General features: G+C 40.3%; 1 protein-coding gene across 1 annotated transcript in view; it reads right to left on the minus strand.

Moving 5' to 3' along the window:
- The window catches only part of Kif21a (kinesin family member 21A), a 124,249-nt gene that overhangs the window by 33,441 nt on the left and 71,833 nt on the right, over positions 1 to 18,975 (minus strand). The window contains exons 11-22 of the mRNA XM_031359546.1: positions 16,368 to 16,571; positions 12,079 to 12,117; positions 8,209 to 8,299; positions 6,840 to 6,963; positions 6,261 to 6,449; positions 5,845 to 6,044; positions 4,982 to 5,089; positions 3,183 to 3,251; positions 2,463 to 2,677; positions 2,166 to 2,319; positions 1,278 to 1,472; positions 402 to 503 (exon numbers count right to left, since the gene is read on the minus strand). Of these exons, the coding sequence (XP_031215406.1) occupies positions 402 to 503; positions 1,278 to 1,472; positions 2,166 to 2,319; positions 2,463 to 2,677; positions 3,183 to 3,251; positions 4,982 to 5,089; positions 5,845 to 6,044; positions 6,261 to 6,449; positions 6,840 to 6,963; positions 8,209 to 8,299; positions 12,079 to 12,117; positions 16,368 to 16,571 (1,690 nt within the window). The remainder of the gene's footprint in view (positions 1 to 401; positions 504 to 1,277; positions 1,473 to 2,165; positions 2,320 to 2,462; positions 2,678 to 3,182; positions 3,252 to 4,981; positions 5,090 to 5,844; positions 6,045 to 6,260; positions 6,450 to 6,839; positions 6,964 to 8,208; positions 8,300 to 12,078; positions 12,118 to 16,367; positions 16,572 to 18,975) is intronic.

Raw genomic sequence — 18,975 nt, forward strand, 5'->3', positions numbered from 1 at the left:
GACCAGGCTGGCCTCGAACTCAGAAATCTACCTGCCTCTGCCTCCCAAGTGCTGGGATTAAAGACGTGTGCTACCACTGCCCGGCTTTCTCTGATTTTCTTTTGACCTGTACAAAGTCAGTAGCAAGCCAATTGTGGTACAAAATCTGTTTTCCCGAGAACCTTTTGTTAAGACAAAACAGGTTCCATTTCTTCTTTGTGTATTTGCTCTAATGTACAAGTAAAGCAGAGCTAGTAAAATTGACATTTGTAACATTTTATTTTAGCTCTAAAAAAATGTTGTGGTTTTTTTTTTCAGTTAAGAATTTTATTCCTTTTACCAAAAGGAGGGTCGCTAGAAATAGACGTGCCATACCAAATCAGTCAACTGAGGCTCTCAAGAATAGAAGAGTTAAATCTCACCTTATTGATGCCCATTGACAGGAAGTGATCTAGCAGGTACCGGGCTTCCGTCAGCGTACAGGCATTAATGACAGCAGTGACATCCAATGTCTCCCCTTCTTCCTACATCAAACCAGTGTGTAACAATCATTACTTTAATCTGGCTATACTTAAACAGAAGGCAACAGGCTTGTATTTACTTGACAGTACTGGATAAGTCAATGAAACTGCTCAGAATAATATAACATGATTCCTACACTAAGAAACAGGTGTTCCAGTCAAAAGTAGACACAGTTGAGTAGTTAGAGATTCAAGGCAAGTTATAACAAATGATACATGTGATAAAATGAAGACTATCCCAAGGTCAGTAGGGAAATCAGAAGACTAGACAATACCTATTACATGCACAAAACCTAAGAATCGGATTAAACCAATCAGTAGAAAATACCTTCATTATAAAACTTCAAGGGGGCAGGTGAGATGGCTCAGTGGTTAAGAGCACTGGCTGCTCCTCCAGAGGTCCTGAGTTCAATTCCCAGCACCCACATGGTGGCTCAGGGCCATCTGTAAGGCCATCTGATGCTCTCTTCTGGAATGTGGGTATACATGCAGCAGAGCATTCACACATTAAATAAATAATTTTTAAAAATTAAATAAACAAAAATTCAAAGTGCTTTTAAAGATATGTAACACAAATGTTCTTTTCCTTAAGCTCTTAAGTATCTTTAGGACCCTGAGCATCATGTCAACTCATACTGGCATCTGGGTGGTAGAGGCTCGAAGATCAGAAATCGAAGGTCATTGTCGTCTACGCACACAGTCTGTGGACCATCAGGGCTAGAGGCCTTCTCTCAAAAGCAAACAAAACCAAGACCAAGTGTCTTTAGTGGTCCGCACCTTTGCTTCCTCCATCTGCATGATGTTGGCTTGACAGTCAGCAATGCTGTCATTGATGTAATCTATATTCGCAGTCAGGGACTCCATCTCCTCGCTGATGTTAGCCACGTTTTTATCTCCCTCTCCACTCTCCTTGACTATCTTCTCTCTCCTTTTTGAAAGTTTCTCTCGCCTTTTTGTGAGTTCTTCCCGTTGCTATAAAAACAAACAAACAAAATACAATGGATTTGAAGAAATGACCTTCATCTACACATACACAGCCAAGACAGAATGAAGCAAGAGATGGCATCCAATGCTTCCAAGGAACAATTGTGGGATAGTCAGTGAGAGGCCAGATCCTGTGTTCAGTCTCTACCTTAGAGAACCTGACCTAAGGTTGAACTCCAGTTAACTAACAGGCTGGTACCTAGCACCAGTTTCCAGGCTACCCCCCCCCCAACAAAACCTGCATCTAGCACTAGTTTCCAGGTTATTCCCCAACAAATCTGCACCTCCAGATTACAAGCCTGCCCCTGACACTTCACTTCCTAACAACTACCAATCAGGAGGAAAGCAGAAGTTAAGTTTATGGTTTGGCTCCCAGCACCAGCCAATTATGTTAAAGGCCGTAATAGCCCCCAATCTGATGTGTACCAGGTTAGGTACCCCTTTCTTGCCTCCATCTACAAATGTTTGCCTGAAACTGGGGTAAACTGGGCTTGGCTACTCCCCCTCCTGTTCTCCTGCATCAGAGACTGTAGTGTGGCCCAAGCTCAGGCTTAAATAAAGAGACCCCAATGCAATACCATAGGAATCAACTTCTTGGTGGTCATTTGGGGATTCACTAATGTGTCCTGGCACAACGTAAGGCTGTCAGCAAAGGAGGTATGTAGCTTGAGTTGTCCATACCCTGAGAAGTCTATTCATGTCTGCCTCCATGTTGGAAATGGTCATTTTCTGCATGATGATGTCGGTGACCCGGCGTTCCAGTAGCTGCCACTTCATGCGGGCCGTCTTGGAAGTGAACACCCGGCCAGTCAATCCTTTTCTCTGATATTTTTTTCTGTAATCATTCACAGAGACAAATATAATTACTTATGCCTCTATTTGATTGCGCACACCCAATAATGAGACCTGTTCCATTCACATAGCTTTAATTTATGAACACCGACAAGGATTGTGGGGGCGAATAAGAATCAGCAGGACCTGGTGCCATTTGTTGCAGGTGTTGGTAATGCCTGGACTCTTGCCACCGGAATCCTCATTTTCTGCTGGGTGCCTGCCCGTGACGCATCTGCTTCCCCTGAAGCCACACTGGAACCTGTGTCCGGAGCAGGGCTTTCAGATGAGCTCAGCTTCCTCGTAACTTTTCCCGCTACTTTATCAGACATAGGCCTCACTTGCCTGCGGAGCGCTGTAACCTGCAACAGCATCAAGGTTGATCTAGTCTCTGTCTACAGAAATGATGTGTTCCAGGACAGCCAGGGCTATACAGAGAAACCCTGTCTCGAAAAACCAATATATATATATGTATACATGTACATATATATGTATATGTATATGTATATGTATATGTATATGTATATGTATATGTATAGACATCTCTATATTTAAGCTGGGCAGTGGTAGCGCATGCCTTTAATCCCAGTGCTTGGGAGGCAGAGGCAGACGGATTTCTGAGTTTGAGGCTAGCCTGGTCTACAGAGTGAGTTCCAGGACAGCCAGGGCTACACAGAGAAACCCTGTCTCGAACCCGCCCCCCCCAAAAAAAAAGAAAAAAGAAAAAGAAAAGATGTTACAGGGGTTGGGTAGAAGGGCAAGCAATTTGTCTGTCACATGCAAAGGCCTAGCATCACGTGGTAAAGAAAGTAAAGAAGGAATACATTATTTATCACAAAGTAAGAACAGTAAACTTGTTTGCCATACCTCTTCAGTTTTGCGTCGCAGAACTACTTCTTGATTTCTTTTCTGGGCCTCTAGAAGTCTAAGTTGATGCTATAAATTAAGATGCAATATGTTGAAACAGCTCCCTGAACCACAGTATGTCCTACTCAAATGTTACAACACTTCCTCTTACTGCCAAAAAATATGGGTTCTTAGCATAATCTGGGTTAACAATCTTGTATCCATCATATAGATATTGCTACTTTAATACAAGCAAAGACACTGAAACAGCCATCTCTGGACTGATGAGATGGCTCAACATATAAATGGAACAACCCCCAAACTACATGGTGGAAGGAGAGAGCTGACTCTTGAATGTCCCCTGACTGCTACACTTCCACCGTGGCTTGTGCATGCCCAAGGGCTAGGAACATCAAATGAAAAAAAAAAAAAACAACGATAAAATCATGAAACATTTTACAAATGTTTTCCATTTGATCATTCTTTGACATTTTAAGTAGTCCCTGAGACACAAATAGGAAAAGATGTGACCATTTTCAAGAGTTCTTTTTTTTTCCTTTTTTTTTTATTAGATATTTTCTTTATTTACATGTAAATTTCTCCTTTCCCAGTTTCCCTTCCAAAAAACAAAGAAACAAACAAAAACAACAAAAACAAACCCCTGTTGCCTCCCCCCTCCCCATGCCTGCCACCCCACCCTCTCCCACCTATTGGCCCTGGCATTCCCCTACATTGGGGCACAGAACCTTCACAGGGCCGAGGTCAAGAGTTCTTTTTAATACATTCAATAGTTAAAGTTGCTTTAAACACAGGGAAAAACATATATACTAATCAATTAGTACTTGATAATAACTTGGGTATGCTGGTTAATTTTTGTCAGCTTGACACAAATTTGAGTCATGAGAGAAGTGGGAGCCTTAACTGAGTTGTTTCCATAGGACTGTCATGTGGTCATGTCTGGGGGCATTTTTTTTTATTATTAATGATTGACACAGGAGACCCTGGTCTACTACAGGCAATGTCACCTCTGTGCAAGAGGTTGTAAACTGTATAAGAAAGCAAGGTGAGCAAACCATAGAAAGCAAGCCAGTGAGCAGCATTTCTCCATGGCCTCTGCTTCAGTTCCCACCTTCTAATAGCAAACGATATTTCTTTTCTACGTGTAAGTGAGAATAAAGTGTAGATTCTGTGCCAGAAAAATGCCTCACTGTGCAAAGGCACTTGCTGCCAAGGTTGACAACCTAAGTTCTATCCTCAGGACATATATTGTGGAGGAAGAGTACTAACTCCAGAAAGTTGTCTTCTGACCTCCATTTGAGCACCATGTTTCTTGTACACCTACCTTTCCCTCCCCTTCCCTTACCCCCCTTACCCCTCCCTCTCCCCCCATCTCCTCTCTCTCCTCCCCCAACAACCAAATGTAATAAAAAGTAAAGATTTTAACAACTTTTTTGTGTGTGTGATATAGACTACTTTTCAAAATCTGAATTCATGAAAGGAGAATTCTGAAGGTAAAGACAAAGCTGTTTTAACTTCTCAGAAAAGTATCTTCTATAGAGGACTGGTTTCTCATTGCCAGGGGATACATCCTTGCATGGATCTGCCCTAAACTTTTATCCTGAACTGCAATCCACATGTGATAATAATAAAAGTCATTTTAAATAACCAGTGTTTATTTATAGTCCTCGATCTACACTTAGCTATAGGTAGAAAACTTTCCCCCACTTATAGAACACTCTCTTACAAAGCAGGGTGTTCTTGTGGAACAGAGGGATTCCCTTGGACAAGATGGGATATTTTTATAGAATAGAGGGACTCACATCTCGCTTGCGCTGATCCTTCTTCAGCTGAGCGATTTCCCGGTTCCTTCTAGATTCTGTCAGCCTGGCTTTCTCTTGCTCCTCTTTCATCTGCTTCATGAGGCGAACCTAAAGGTATGGATATACATTATTGAATACTACTCCAGCAGCAGATACATGCGGTGGATCACACAGATGGGAGTTCTTTTGCTCTGAATACTTTATATGGAAGCATGTGGCATTCACTCCAAAATGTAGCCGATGATTGTCTTGGGTAATCTTATTTCTAACATGTTTCTGCCAAATTAATTAGTGCTCTACAATGCAGATTCCATACTTACTCTCAGTAGCTGTGTGAGCCTGAACAAGTTATATGACCTCTGTAGGCTTTGGCCTTCTCACCTACACTACCCTTGTGTACTATGAAAACTCAACAGGTTGATACCTGAACGGGCTTACACTAGAGCCTGGTACAGGGAACAACCTAGTAAAATGTGGCTATTGCTACTATGGCAACTGCACAACGTAATTTCCTCACATCTTCTAACATGTCCATGTGGTTATGTAAGGAGACTACTTGATTTTGGTGCAAGATTTACAATAATCAATCTCTACCCAGAAACTGATGCAAGCATTCACAGTCCCTTCGTGCTTCTCCATGAGTGGGGATGATACCTCACCAAACTCTGGATTTTAGCTCTTGCTCTTGGTAAAAGAGAGCCAGATCAGAGAGACAGACCTAGGAAGCACCTGTTTCCATCGTAAACTGGTCGTAAATATGATGGGCTACTTTTGTATTGACTCAGGAAAGAACCCCAATAGCAGTTCTGCTCTAAGATACGCAGCCCGTGGCCGTCAGGGCTGATCAGGAGCAGTCTCAGTACCTTGGTTTTCTTCATTTCCATGACGTCTTGCTGCAGTTTCTTGAGCTGCTTCTCATACTGAGACTGGTTTTTGAGGAGCCTGGCATGCTCCTTCTGGGCCGTCTGCAGTCGCTGCAGCTCTTTGTTCATGGCGTGGAGTTTCTTTTCATATTCACACTTCACCTTCTTTGCCTTTTCTTCAGAGTATGACTCCACTGAGCCTGGGGGTTGAGGAAGTAAATGCATAGTTCTTGAGACACAGGATTTATTTCGAGACTTGGAACACTCAGCTCCTGGGACACAATGATGCCTGAGCCCTCCTTCTGTCTCAGAAGTTTCAGTTCATTTCTGTTTCATCATCTACTCCAGTCATTTAATGATGACTATGGTTTTGCTCTCAAGTGCCCTGAGGAGGAATGAAACTGCAGAAGACGCACCTAGGTTCTGGAGCACCTGGTCCCTCTCCAGCTGCGTGTCCCGGATCTTATGTTGGAGCATCATCAGCTTCTCCTCATACTGCTTCTTCAGGGTCTGCAGCCGCTTCTGGCTATTCTCCAGCTCATCAATCAGCTTCTGCTTAATTGCAATTTCACACGTGATATTTGCTAAGTCGGCTTGATAGTTAGCTATTCACAGAAGATAAAAAAGACCGAAAGTTGGCCGAAAGATCATCATTGCACAAAACAAGAGTGTAAAGCCATTATCTATGTTCAGGAAGTCACTCAGTAGCCTTGTGGGAAATTTTCTGGACATAACATAGTCTAAAAAGACAGGCTGTTCACACTGGCCAATAGTAGGTACTACATACACTAAAAAAATGTAGAACTCCCATAGCGATCAAATCTAGCACAGCAAGGAACATCTCTCTTGCCTAGAGCATGGATGAGTATAGGGTAGTCTTACAGGTCATGAAAATTGCTTTCTCTAGTGATAAAATCAAAAATGTTGAGTTTTCACTAAAACCTAAACAGTTTCCCAGGATGATTTTTCTCCCTTTGTGCTAAGGGGGCAAGTACCTTTTTCATCTGACTCAGAATCGGATTCATCAGAGCTTTCTTCCCCTTCGATGTCATCCTCTTCCTCTTCTTCCTCTTCCTCATCTTCCTCATCCTCATGGTCACTCACTTCTTGATTCTCTTCCTAAAATGGGGAGCATTAACAAAACAGCATTGGCAAGGAAATCTCAGTAAGAGAGATACTGGAGTATACACCACAGAAGCACAGGACTGTCAGAGTGTGTGTGTGTGTGTGTGTGTGTGTGTGTGTGTGTGCATGCTCACGTGTGGGTGTGTGTGTATGCATGCTCATGTGTGTGTGTATGTGTGTGTGCATGCTCATGTGTGGGTGTGTGTGTGTGTGTGCATGCTCATGTGTGGGTGTGTATGTGTGTGTGTGCATGCTCATGTGTGGGTGTGTATGTGTGTGTGCATGCTCGTGTGTGTGGTGTATGTGTGTGTATGTGTGTGTGTGAATGCTCATGTGTGTGTAGACTATGTATGTGCATGCTCATGTGTGTGTGATGTGTGTGTGCATGCTCATGTGTGTGTAGACTGTATGTGTGAATGCTCATGTATGTGTGTGGTATGTGTATGCATGTGTGTGTGTGTGTGTGTGTGTGTGTGTGTGTATGTGGGTGTGCATGCTCACATGTGGGTGTATGCACTAATGCCTATACATGCAGATGGCAGAGCAGGATGTCCAATGTCTTCCTCTAACACTTTCCACAATATTCCCTTCAACAGTGCCTGTCACTGAATCTGAACTTGTACTTTTGGTCAGGCTGGCTGGTCAGTGAACTCCCAGAACCTATCTGCCCTGACACAGCAGCTCGGGTTACGGGCCACACACAGGCCCTGGCTTTTACACAGATGCCAGGGGAGCTCAGAAAGCCCTCTCCCCTGTACCTGGCAAATGTGTTCACCCACCAAGCCACCTTCCATAGACACTGAATTTTGCTTTTCTTTAGTTCAAAAATCACTAACAGAATTTCAGGTTGTTATGCAATAACTTTGCCTTAAAAAGTTCTTTATCGGACTGGTGAGATGGTTCAGCGGGTAAGAGCACCGACTGCCCTTCCAAAGGTCGTGAGTTCAAATCTCAGCAACCACATGGTGGCTCACAACCACCCGTAATGAAATCTGACGCCCTCTTCTGGTGGTCTGAAGACAGCTACAGTGTACTCATTTATAATAATAAATAAATCTTAAAAAAAAAAAGTTCTTTATCTCTCATGATATCCTATCTGCATGCACACACACACTTTTCACCAAGTTCACGAGGAGAAAAGTCTAGTGAAGAGGAAACTGTGACTATAGTAACCACTTCCCTTTTGTTCATATAAATAAGTTAACTGACTACAATTCATGTTTATTGTCCCGCACTTACCATGTCTAGTTCATTGTTTTCTTTCTCTGAAACACCCTTTTCTTCTCTCTTTTCCTGGTCAGTGTCTGCATTATCATCCTTCCCAGCAACACTTTAAAAGCAGAAAGAGAAAGGAATATGAGATAAGAACAAGGGGAAAGTCTTTATTTTTTTTCCTCAGATTTTTTTTTAAATCAACAATTTGTAAAACCAAAATGAAAAGGTTAATCACTCAGCTAAGCCAGGCTGCCCTGTCTGTCCAAAAAAACCAGGTATCTCCACTTGACCAACCAAGCAAAATTTGACATGACTGACGAAAGTTAAGCTTCTAGAAATACTGGCAACAGGCCATAGAGTGAAGTATTAGATCTAAAGAGATAGCCACTCACATCACAGGAGCAGCCGATTAATTACAATACACTACAATTTAAATGAAAAAGAATGGAAAGTTTTGGTTCCCCATCTAAATTCATGGAAACTTTTCTCATCTAAATACAAAGTGATAAAACTATTCTTGTTAGTATCCTAATAATTTTAAAGGTTCGAAATCACTATGCCCACAGTGAGTTTGCATCATTTCTGTTTGTTTCTTTTTGTACCCCCACCCTCCACCCCCTTAGGACGTTTGCACAGTATAGGGTGATTTCGCGTTTTATTCTCACAGAGTGGGTCTTTAATACAAAAACTTGTCTGAAGTTCAGGTTGCCCTCTGACTAAATAAGAAATTCTAGGGTCTACCACAAGTTTCAACATAAAAACCTGAAGACTTCTCCAGCTGCCTGGTGCCTACAGTCAGAGCCTCGCAGTGAAGTAAGACAATAGTCAGGGCTAAACTCATTTAGCCCTGGGAGTCTTCAGTGAAGATAGCCAGAGTAGAGTGAGTGAAGTTTTGAATACCCAAATGACTCTGCTCTTTCTTGGCTTTACCATGCATGACAAACTATGCACAGAAGTTGCATTTCAGCTCACTAGACTCCTAGATTTAAGCAAAATAGTCTTAATAAACCAAATCTTAAATAACCCATATGGTTTATATTACGGTGAAATTTTAAAATCATTAGGTTTAAAAAAGAACATTCAAATAAAGCAATATTTCCAAACAAAATTCCTCTAGAAAGAGCTTTATGATTGCCACTATTTTCATGAGACAGTCTGTTTCATTAAAGAACTTCCTGATTGATACTGCAGACTATTTCTAAGGTTATAAGTAAATAAGTTGACCTCATTTGAGCCCTGTTATTATTAAACTCTAACATTTAACTCCAGCTCCCTATTAGTACATATATTTTTATACTCAGAACAAAAAGAATATACGTGGGTTTTTTCTCATAAGTAAGTTCCAGTTTTTGTTTATTTATATGATTATTTATTTGATCTGTCATTCTTACTGAACTAAAAGTCTCTTGAGAATAAGATTCACATGTATTTGGCTTATCATTCAATTAACTACCCAGGGCCTGCACATAATAAACTACACTACTGTTTATTAAATAAGTCACTCCCACTGAATTACATGAATACCCGTGTGTGACTGGTCCTACTGTCTCACATACCTAAAGTTGGAATGGGAAAATCTGACTTGAAATATAAAGATGCACAGAACACAGTTTGGGCTTTGGGGTGAGAAGTAAAAGCCATTAAGAAAGGCAGGGTCAAATAAACTGCAACAGACTTTTATGAATGTCATTAAATCACTGTACTAGAGGAAAATAAACTGGGAGAAAGCTCGGAACCATTCAGAGTGAACAGTTCTGACAAACCCAATCCTAGTAAAAGGCCAGTAACACACACTCAGATACTACTGTGCTAGAGGCTGACCCACGGTTTCAGACACTAAGAGGATGACCCAAGGTTTCAGACACTAAGAGGATGTATGGGGGAAAGGGAGCACGTTTCTCATTAGATCTCCTCCTCCTCCTCCCTGATGGAGTTAGTCCTCCTCCCTTCTTATGACTGGTATGATATACAATCCCCACCATAGCTGGCTCGTACATCACTGTAACTTCTGAGACCCCTTTTCTTGGAATTATGGCCACCCAACTTTATTACGGACTCTTGACTAGCAGACTCTCCTGTCCCCTCAGGTACCTAACATCCAGCCTGGTGAATGCTAGCACTGCCTTATATCTCCAATCACAGATTCTCTTTGTACTCTAACAGAGAAAAGGCAGCATTACAGCTAGATAGCAGCATGCTTCTAAGAATCACTGTTAAAGCTTAGGCTTTCAAGGCGATACTAATAAACACTATCTCGGGCACTCAAGTTTTCTTGGATAAGTGTTAATATAAGTTAATAATCTATTTGATATTCCAAATAGCTATCTAAAGAATAATAGATCATAATTAAAGTTAGAGTTTTTACGAAATCAGGATCTTGGGAACTGGAGGGAACATAAGGAATTGATATGCTTATCTGGAGAATAAAACAGAAATCGTGGCCTTGAGACGTTCTCCACACTAGGGACTACGAGCAGATGTGCTGACTCTTGGAGTGAGACACTCACAGCCCCAGGAACTTGTTGGTACAGACTATCAGGCTTCATCTCTGTAGTACTGCATCAGATCTTCATGTCACTGAAACAAATACTGATGACTGACATATGGTCCTAGAACACTAAACTGCCCTCCTTCTGTGGTCCTATTGTGGTCGTGTGAAAGTTGGAAGCAGCCTCGACTTATATTTCCATATATATTTTAAGGACTGAATAATTTAACATGGTAACATGGGAACATGTTTCCACACATAAATTTAAAGATTTATCGTATTGTGTGCTTTCTAAATAGAAGAAATTTTGCATTTATAGTTTTTAGTTTTTCTGATAAATATGTTGTCCTAAATTAATGATGCTTAGTTGAGTTCTTGTGTGAGCTACAATTAGAATCATATTCTAATTACAGAATATCTTTTAAGTTATAACCATACAGGATATAAGCTCAGAATTTAGACTCTATATAGCATATGGAATATAACTAAGGGGGATGTATTACAAACTAATTTATGATTTAATACACTTAAAGTAAATCAATCACTTAATTATTGAGTACAAGTTCTCAAGTTTCAATTTTAAGTAAGAGCTTCCAGAATGACTGTGTTCATTTTGAAACTACTTAATCAGTTTGGTTATATGATTTGGCGACTTGTTTAGAAAACTCTATAAATAAAGGTTCTTGCACCAAACAAACATTTACTTATCTAAACAAATAGTCATACTCGGGTATGGATCCATGATATGGATATCAGCAGCTCACTTCTAGGTTTTAAATGGAAAAAGGGAACTGCCCACATTTTAATGTTCACTTGGAATACATTTGTAAAATTAAAAACTTTTCTAGTTTGAAGTTCAGAACTCCTTGTTGATCTGACTACAGAAAGGCCACAGTTCCTTCCGCCTTTTTCCATTTCAATGTTGCCTAAAAGCTTACAGCAAATAAGGAAGAGAAGCGTCTACCCATGCACTGGCATTGGCTACGACAAAAGCCAATCACTACCCAGCCAACAATTCCCACTCTGCTCACAAGCTCTGCGGAGATTCAGAAATGCTGATTTTTTTTTTTTGTTGTTGTTGTTTGTAAATCTGATGGTGAAGGCTTATTTACTTTTACTAAAAAGGGTTAAATAATTATCATACTTCTGGCAGATTATTTGAAAGTTAGTGAAATTGCTTGCATTTTAATCCAGGTAACTACAGAGTTCTTTATTCTTACAAACCTTAATTTTTCTGCTGTTTCTATAGAAAGTCACTACTTTCAGGCGTCCACAGCTAATCTAGCCCCAAGCCATCTACAATTTCTATAGCACATCTTCTTGCAAATGGAAAGTAAGTACTTAAATGACATTTTAATTTAAAAAAAAAAAACAAAAAACAAAAAAAACCTGGGAAATATTCCAACCTTCTTTCTTCTCGACTGCTTTCCTCAAGTTTCTGTAGCCTTCAAATCACGAGGCACAGTGTGGGAAGGCCAAGCCAATGAAGGGCAAACCAGACACAGCAAAAGCAAGAGTGGTAAGAAGGTGAATGGTACGTGAGCTCGAAGACATTAAAATAAATCGTAGAGATACCATTAAAGGACAGATACACAGTAAAAAGGCAATACATTCTCTATGAATACAAGGTAGAAAATTCCTAGTGTTTTATCTAAGAAGAAACCACTGATAACCCGTGGAAGTTGTCTAACAGTAAAACATGGTCTCAATGATGTGAGTCACAAAGTCCTGTTGGAATGTTATTGCTACATTTATCCAGAAATTTATCAATTTTAACTTCTTTCCCTTAAGTAAAGCCTACGATCAATAACATCGTCTTCCTTTTACATCTTTCAAAAGACTTTTATGGTATCATGAAGAGACCTTTATTAAGTAATGCCTTTGTACCATAATGATCATACTAATATGACATACAAGTTACTACTCTAAGAACTTAACTTCATTTCTTCCACTATACATAAAATCATTGCTAAATCTAAACTTAAAAACTCATACGAAAATTATATGAGATGGCATTACAGACAAATGAATATGACATTATACGATCAATGGAAAAAAATCTTGTTAATGCAAGATAAAAATCTCACAAGGCTGGGAGTAAGATTTCACTACTAAGGCAAAGAGGGGAAATAAAATGGGGACTTTAGTACTTTCCATTAGTAAGATTGTTCTTTAGCAAAAACAAAACAGAACAAAAAAAGCAGACACAGGTTTCACACTATAACTTAAAGGATATTCAATATTCCAAGCTAGGGATCTTTACTCAATGGAATGTACTCTACTTGGATGTCATGTAGACAACATAGATGCGCTAGGCTCTGATTAAGCATATTGCAATCTGTACACGGCATACTCTGTCTAGAACCCCATGAAATCCTTTGGAATCATCCATATTTAAAATAATGAAGACAGAGCTTAGTTATAAATGATTAAGTCAGTTCTCTTTTAATCTTATGATGTATGGTTTCATGCGATTTTTATTTCTTGGGCTGTGGTTGTCTCTTACAACCTATTTATGTAGTGCTATTATAACATGAGACTAGCAATCTGAGAAAAAAGTCTACAGAGAGATGCTCACCAGGGATTAGACAGTCAAGCACAATGACTAGAAAAAGGAAAAGTTCACACAAAAAGATCTGTGTTTCCAAATTTTCAACCCAAGACCACTAAGAAGTAGAGTGAGTCTGAAAGACCCAATGAGTTCTGTAGCCTGGGCCATTTAAAGCCAGGTATCCAAAGGCATCAGCCTAAATGTGTGAGTGGTAAATTTCATCTATATACACAAAACGATGTGGTCCCCCATCCCCCAGATCAGTGTAACCTGGGCTTGTACTCATGCTAATGAACCACAATGCTTAAAGTATATGTTATGGCTTACTGGTAAAAATCCAAATATTCCATTATAATCATTATTATTACTGTTGTTGTTGCTGAAACACTTGGTTTTGTGTCTGCTTTACTTATATTTTTAAAACAAAATTTATATTACATAAGTCTAAAAGTTACTTAGATCTAAATGTGATTAGTGAAATGCTTTTTGTTTGGGTTTCCTTAGTGTATGCTTGTACATGTGTGTGGATTTGTCTGTGTGAGTAAGTGTGTGTATATGTGTGTAACCGTGTGTGTGTGTGTGTGTGTGTGTGTGTGTGTGCACGTGTTGCTGTACAAGTGGGATGTGCCCGTAGAACTCAGAGGACACTCCCAGGAGGTAGATTTCTCCTTCACCTGATGGTTCCGGGCACTGAATTCAGGTCTTCAGGCTTGTGAGCAAGCATTTTATATGTGTGTGTTTGCTTCGTACTGAACCATTTCAGCAGTCCAGGTTTTCAGAAAACTCGTCTGTAGAACAAGACTATTTTCATTAAGTTCTATGAATTTCATGTGCAGTTCTGTGAGTAACACGCTGACTCTCCAGACTTTCATAGGTGTACGGTACACGAAATAAGTATTTCAAGCACACGGTCCACCTATGTACCATGTATGTGTTTGACAAAGGCACAAGTGGGGCGTGTACATGAAATGTGTTCAATAAAACGCTCACCCATCGCTCTGTCAGTGCTGGCTCTAGAAATACCAATTGGTTTTCTCTCTGCAATCTTTCACTTCTCTAGCTGGTTGATTATGCTCACCAACATTTTTCCTCCACCCACATGCCCCATGTGTATATGAAGTACATGCTTTCACTGGGCCATTTGACAAGACATTATGATTAGCATGTGCTCTTATCTCTGTCATACACTGCTTAAGTCAATCATGGAAAAGCCACACAAAATAACTGCTTTGTTTCCCTTACAGTGGGCGAAGTTCCGAGATAAACGAACCAGGGCCAATATGACAAATATAACAAGTATTTTTCCATTAGTAATATTTATCAACTGAGTGCTTATTAGCATGTGTTTTCACATAAAGGATCTGAACATCAGGTACTCAGTACCTGAGTATAGTGTAGCCACTATAAAAAAAGTATAGAAAACATTTTATTAGGATCACTATTTTTTTGTGATGGTTTAAAGATGCTTGGCCTTTGGAGAGGCACTATTAGGAGGTGTGGCCTTGTTGGAGAAGGTGTGGCCTTGTTGGAAGAAATGTGTCACTCTGGGGGTGGGCTTAGAGACCCTCTTCCTAGCTGCCAAGAGGTTAGTCTTTTCCTGGTGGCCTTTAGATGGAGATATAGAACTCTCAGCTCCATCTGCACCATGCCTGCCTGGATGCTGCCATGCTCCCACCTTGATGAAAATGGACTGAACCTCTGAACCTGTAAGCCAGCCCCAATTAAATGCTATCCTCATAAGAGTTGCCTTCGTCCTGGTATCTGTTCACCACAGTCAAACTCTAACTAAGACATTTTTCATACTTCATATTTAACAAGCTACTAAATGCATGCTCTAAATTTCATTTCAACTCATGACCTTGAAAACCACGCTCCTACTGATGGTTGCTTACTCGTGAACACAAAGTGCCTTAGCCCTTAAAAAACGAGACATGCCATCTCCCGAAGTGAATTTGGCAAAGTAGACCATAACCCCAGAGAAAACACCTCATCCACAAGGTGAACATTTGTCCTGTGGTCCTGAGTGTAATGCAGCTGTTCTCCATCGTGGAGAGCTGGGCGTGAGCTCTGTCCTACTCTAGCTGCCGTCGGTATGAACAGAACCTGTGAAAACATTACTAGCTTAGGAATCCAATGCCCCCTCCTCATCCTGCGTAACTTGTTTGAATTATTTCATCTATTCTTTTCTATCTTAAAGATAGAAGGCCGGGTTACCCTAACAGAATTAAGTTTCCAGTAACTTTATCAAGTGACTGTTCAAGGAAGAAGTGTCTTGTTTTCTAAATACAATTTTAATTAAACAGAACAAAACAGCCGGTATAAAGTCTATAGTGTTCCAGAGACTCCCTGTAACAAGACAGCCAAAAAGACGACGACTTGGCCTCACTTTGAATATCTAACTAGCCAAAAGGTTTAAATTGAGTTTCAGTGGCATGTTCAAATATATTTTTTTAAAATAACTGAATGGTGCTATAGAATCAATAGATAAATATGTAAGTAATTTGAGTATTTAGCCACTCACACATTACAAATGGTCAAGTTTTCAATTTTTCCCTTTTCTTTTGCCAGCTGACTTTGGGGAGAAATATTATCAGATGCAGGCGGCCCATTGCAGTGATGGAATTCTAAATAATTCCCTGAGAGATTCAGCGAACCTAAAATAACAGGAAGGACTTTTGTGTAATCCAGTTAGAGATCCTGCGGGAAATATTTAGAGACCGAATGATATTCTGATGGATTAGTCAGCCTTTAGGTAAGCTACTTCAGAGCAGGGTTAGACCACCTCGGAGACTACGCAGTTCTACTAGGAAAAGGGAAAAGGGAATGACAGGCTTGTTACTAACAACGGGACACAGAAGTGTCACATGAAAGCAAGATGAATGGAATGCAAAAGCAGCAATGGGAAACAACATAAAATCTAATTATTGTCACAGTCTAAGCACTATTCATTACTACACGCTAATAGCTAAACTTACTTTACTTCTATACAGACACATAGAGATAAACCATTAGAAAGTCTATAACCATAATTGTAGGCTAATTTAAATAATTTCTCATGGATTCATAACTGTATGACAAGACTGTATACATACTGCCACTACAAATTAAAGGTCATGAAAAAGACATTCAGTTTTATAATACTACCTTCTCTTCTTCTTCTTCTCTTTCCTTTTTAGCTTCTCTAAGTCTTTCTTTGCTAGATCTATAATTTCAATAGTCTCTTTGTCTGAAGACAGTACAGTAGGAGAGAAAGCTGAGGAGGCACTGAAGTAAGGAGATCTCGCGGTGGCTCTGGTCAAACTCTTCCGAAGGTTCTCGTTCACAGCTTCACTTTCTAATAATTTTGCCCTAATGGAAAAAAAATATATCTTTAAGTAGTAGGAAAAATTTTTATTACAGGAGAACATTTTACTTTGTAGCACTGAGCTCCAGGACACTGCTGTGTAACCATCAGCACCGTGCACACAGGAAACACATCCACCTTAGCTAGATATCATATTTTCCTATACTGTCAATGTAGAGCAAAGTCTGGACCAACCAAAATGAAGACAAGAGTACATGAAAACATAATAAACCACTGACCAAAAATATGTATTTTAGGCTCTATTACATAACAAACAGTAGTTAATACATTGCTATTTGGTTTTATTTCCAAGGCTTGCATGCATTTAGTAGGGGCTGAAACCTTGAGGGCCCACTTCTATAGACTGCAGTGCTATATAATATATATATAGCCTATAGCGCTATAGGCTAGAGAGAGGATGCATCTTCATCCCTCTCTTTGCACTCCCTGTGTGTGGAACACACACACACACACACACACACACACACACACACACACACACACACGCTGCTGCTGCGTTATCCCAATGAGAGGAAGAAAGTATTTGACGTCCCGGCCAAGGAACAGAATCCCAGCTTGGATTTCATTGGACACTCACTAGAGCTGGCCTCATTATCAGTCTCTAAAAGCCCTGACTCTTCCCCATTGAAAACAGGGATTAAAATATTTTCTACAGGGTTATTATAAGAACCTATTACATAATGAGTTTAAAACTTGCCAAACCATAACTATAATTTAAAAAATATAACAATTCTTATAAAAATTGGAAATGTCATTATCCAACAGTAGTAAAATAAATTAATTACAAATGCAAGATGGTGCTATAGAATCCTGAAAACAAATCATCAGAAAAATGCTTAACATTAAAAAAAAAAATGTTCATGATGCACTGTTGCATTTCAAAGAACAGATAGACAACAGGCACACTGTTATGAAAATGTATGACTAAGAATAACTGAAGAAATAAAGCAAAATGTTCACTTCAGTTCTCGTCTCTGGAAACGGTAGAAACTTAGCAATTCCTTTGTCTATTTTCTTACTTCTCCAAAAGTTTTAATATATCTGAATTCAAGGATTAAATGGTGATTGCTTCATTTTATTAAAAGGTCCCTCCCATGATTTCATAACTGGAAAAATAAGATTTGAAATAAATACCCAGGTTGCATTCAGATCCTTTGGATTAATTTCACTTAGTTTAAGGAGTTGGGAATAAACCTTCATGAGAATAAATTCTGACAGAAGTATGGATTAAAAAGGGATTAGTATGTGAAAACAGAGCTTGAAAAGCTGAGCTACGTGACCCCGGGACCTGCACGGCACCCTGCAGACCTGCATGTCACCCTGCACACTTAGACCCCTCAGAGTCTTCTGTTTCACTCAAGTCCTACTAACTGTGTGAGGCTTGCAAGCGTTATCTTTCCTTACAGACTAGCACACTAAAACCCAGAGACGCCAGGAAGTAAACACGTCAGGTAAAAGCAACCTACACGTCAACCCAGACGCTCCTATTAGAACTCAGAGTTCATGCATGGTTCAATACGTCAACTACTCTTACATGGTGTATTATAAACCTGGGACTCTAGCACACCCCTCCCCAGGGTGTGAGCCACCAAAGCAATGTCAAAGTTGGGAATACGAAACTAAGTATTAACCCATACGAGGAGAGGGTTTGACAACTGACTGAACTTGGCCTATGAGTCATCACTGTCCTATAAAAGTCTCAAGGAAAAGCCTTAACTGTGAACGTGAAGGTATTGCTGCTTTCAGTCACTAGGGACGGAAATTATACTGGCGGCTTCCTAGGAAATAATGAAGCAGTCATGCCATTCGGCCAACGGGGAGACCAAGGTTTACACGCAGCTTTAGAATAACAGGGTGGAGGAGGCGAAGCAGACCACAAGCACCAGAAAACACAAGCTGCAGCAGCCACTGGCCAGAAACCAGAGAGCCAAGGAGCTGCAGAGAGGCTGCCCACAAATGGAGGAGGACTTTCAGAAACTAAGAGAGCTGCTATTGCCCCGGGCAAAGTAAATAGGAGGTCTACAAAGTGAGGAAAGATCAGTCTGAGAATAAATTCTAGACGGCTCAGGGAGGAGCACTTCTGGTCAGAGTAGAGACTGACTGTTTAGACTGCATGCCATGCAGAACCAGAATACAATACATAAAGACCTATGTCACATGGTTCGGTATTAAACTAACTCAGTCCCCGCCCCTCTGTCTCTCCCTCCATCTTTCTGTCTCTGCTTCTATCTGTCTCTCCCTCTGTCTCTCCCCTCACCACTCTCTCTTTCTCTCCATCTGTCTCTTTCTCTTTCTCTCCCTCCATCTTTGTCTCTCCCTCTGTCTCTCCCCCACCTCTCTCCTTCCATCTGTTTCTCCTTCCATCTGTTCTGCTTCTCACCCCCCCCC

The sequence above is a fragment of the Mastomys coucha genome, unplaced genomic scaffold (genome assembly GCF_008632895.1).
Source record: "Mastomys coucha isolate ucsf_1 unplaced genomic scaffold, UCSF_Mcou_1 pScaffold11, whole genome shotgun sequence".
Taxonomy (NCBI): Eukaryota; Metazoa; Chordata; class Mammalia; order Rodentia; family Muridae; genus Mastomys; species Mastomys coucha.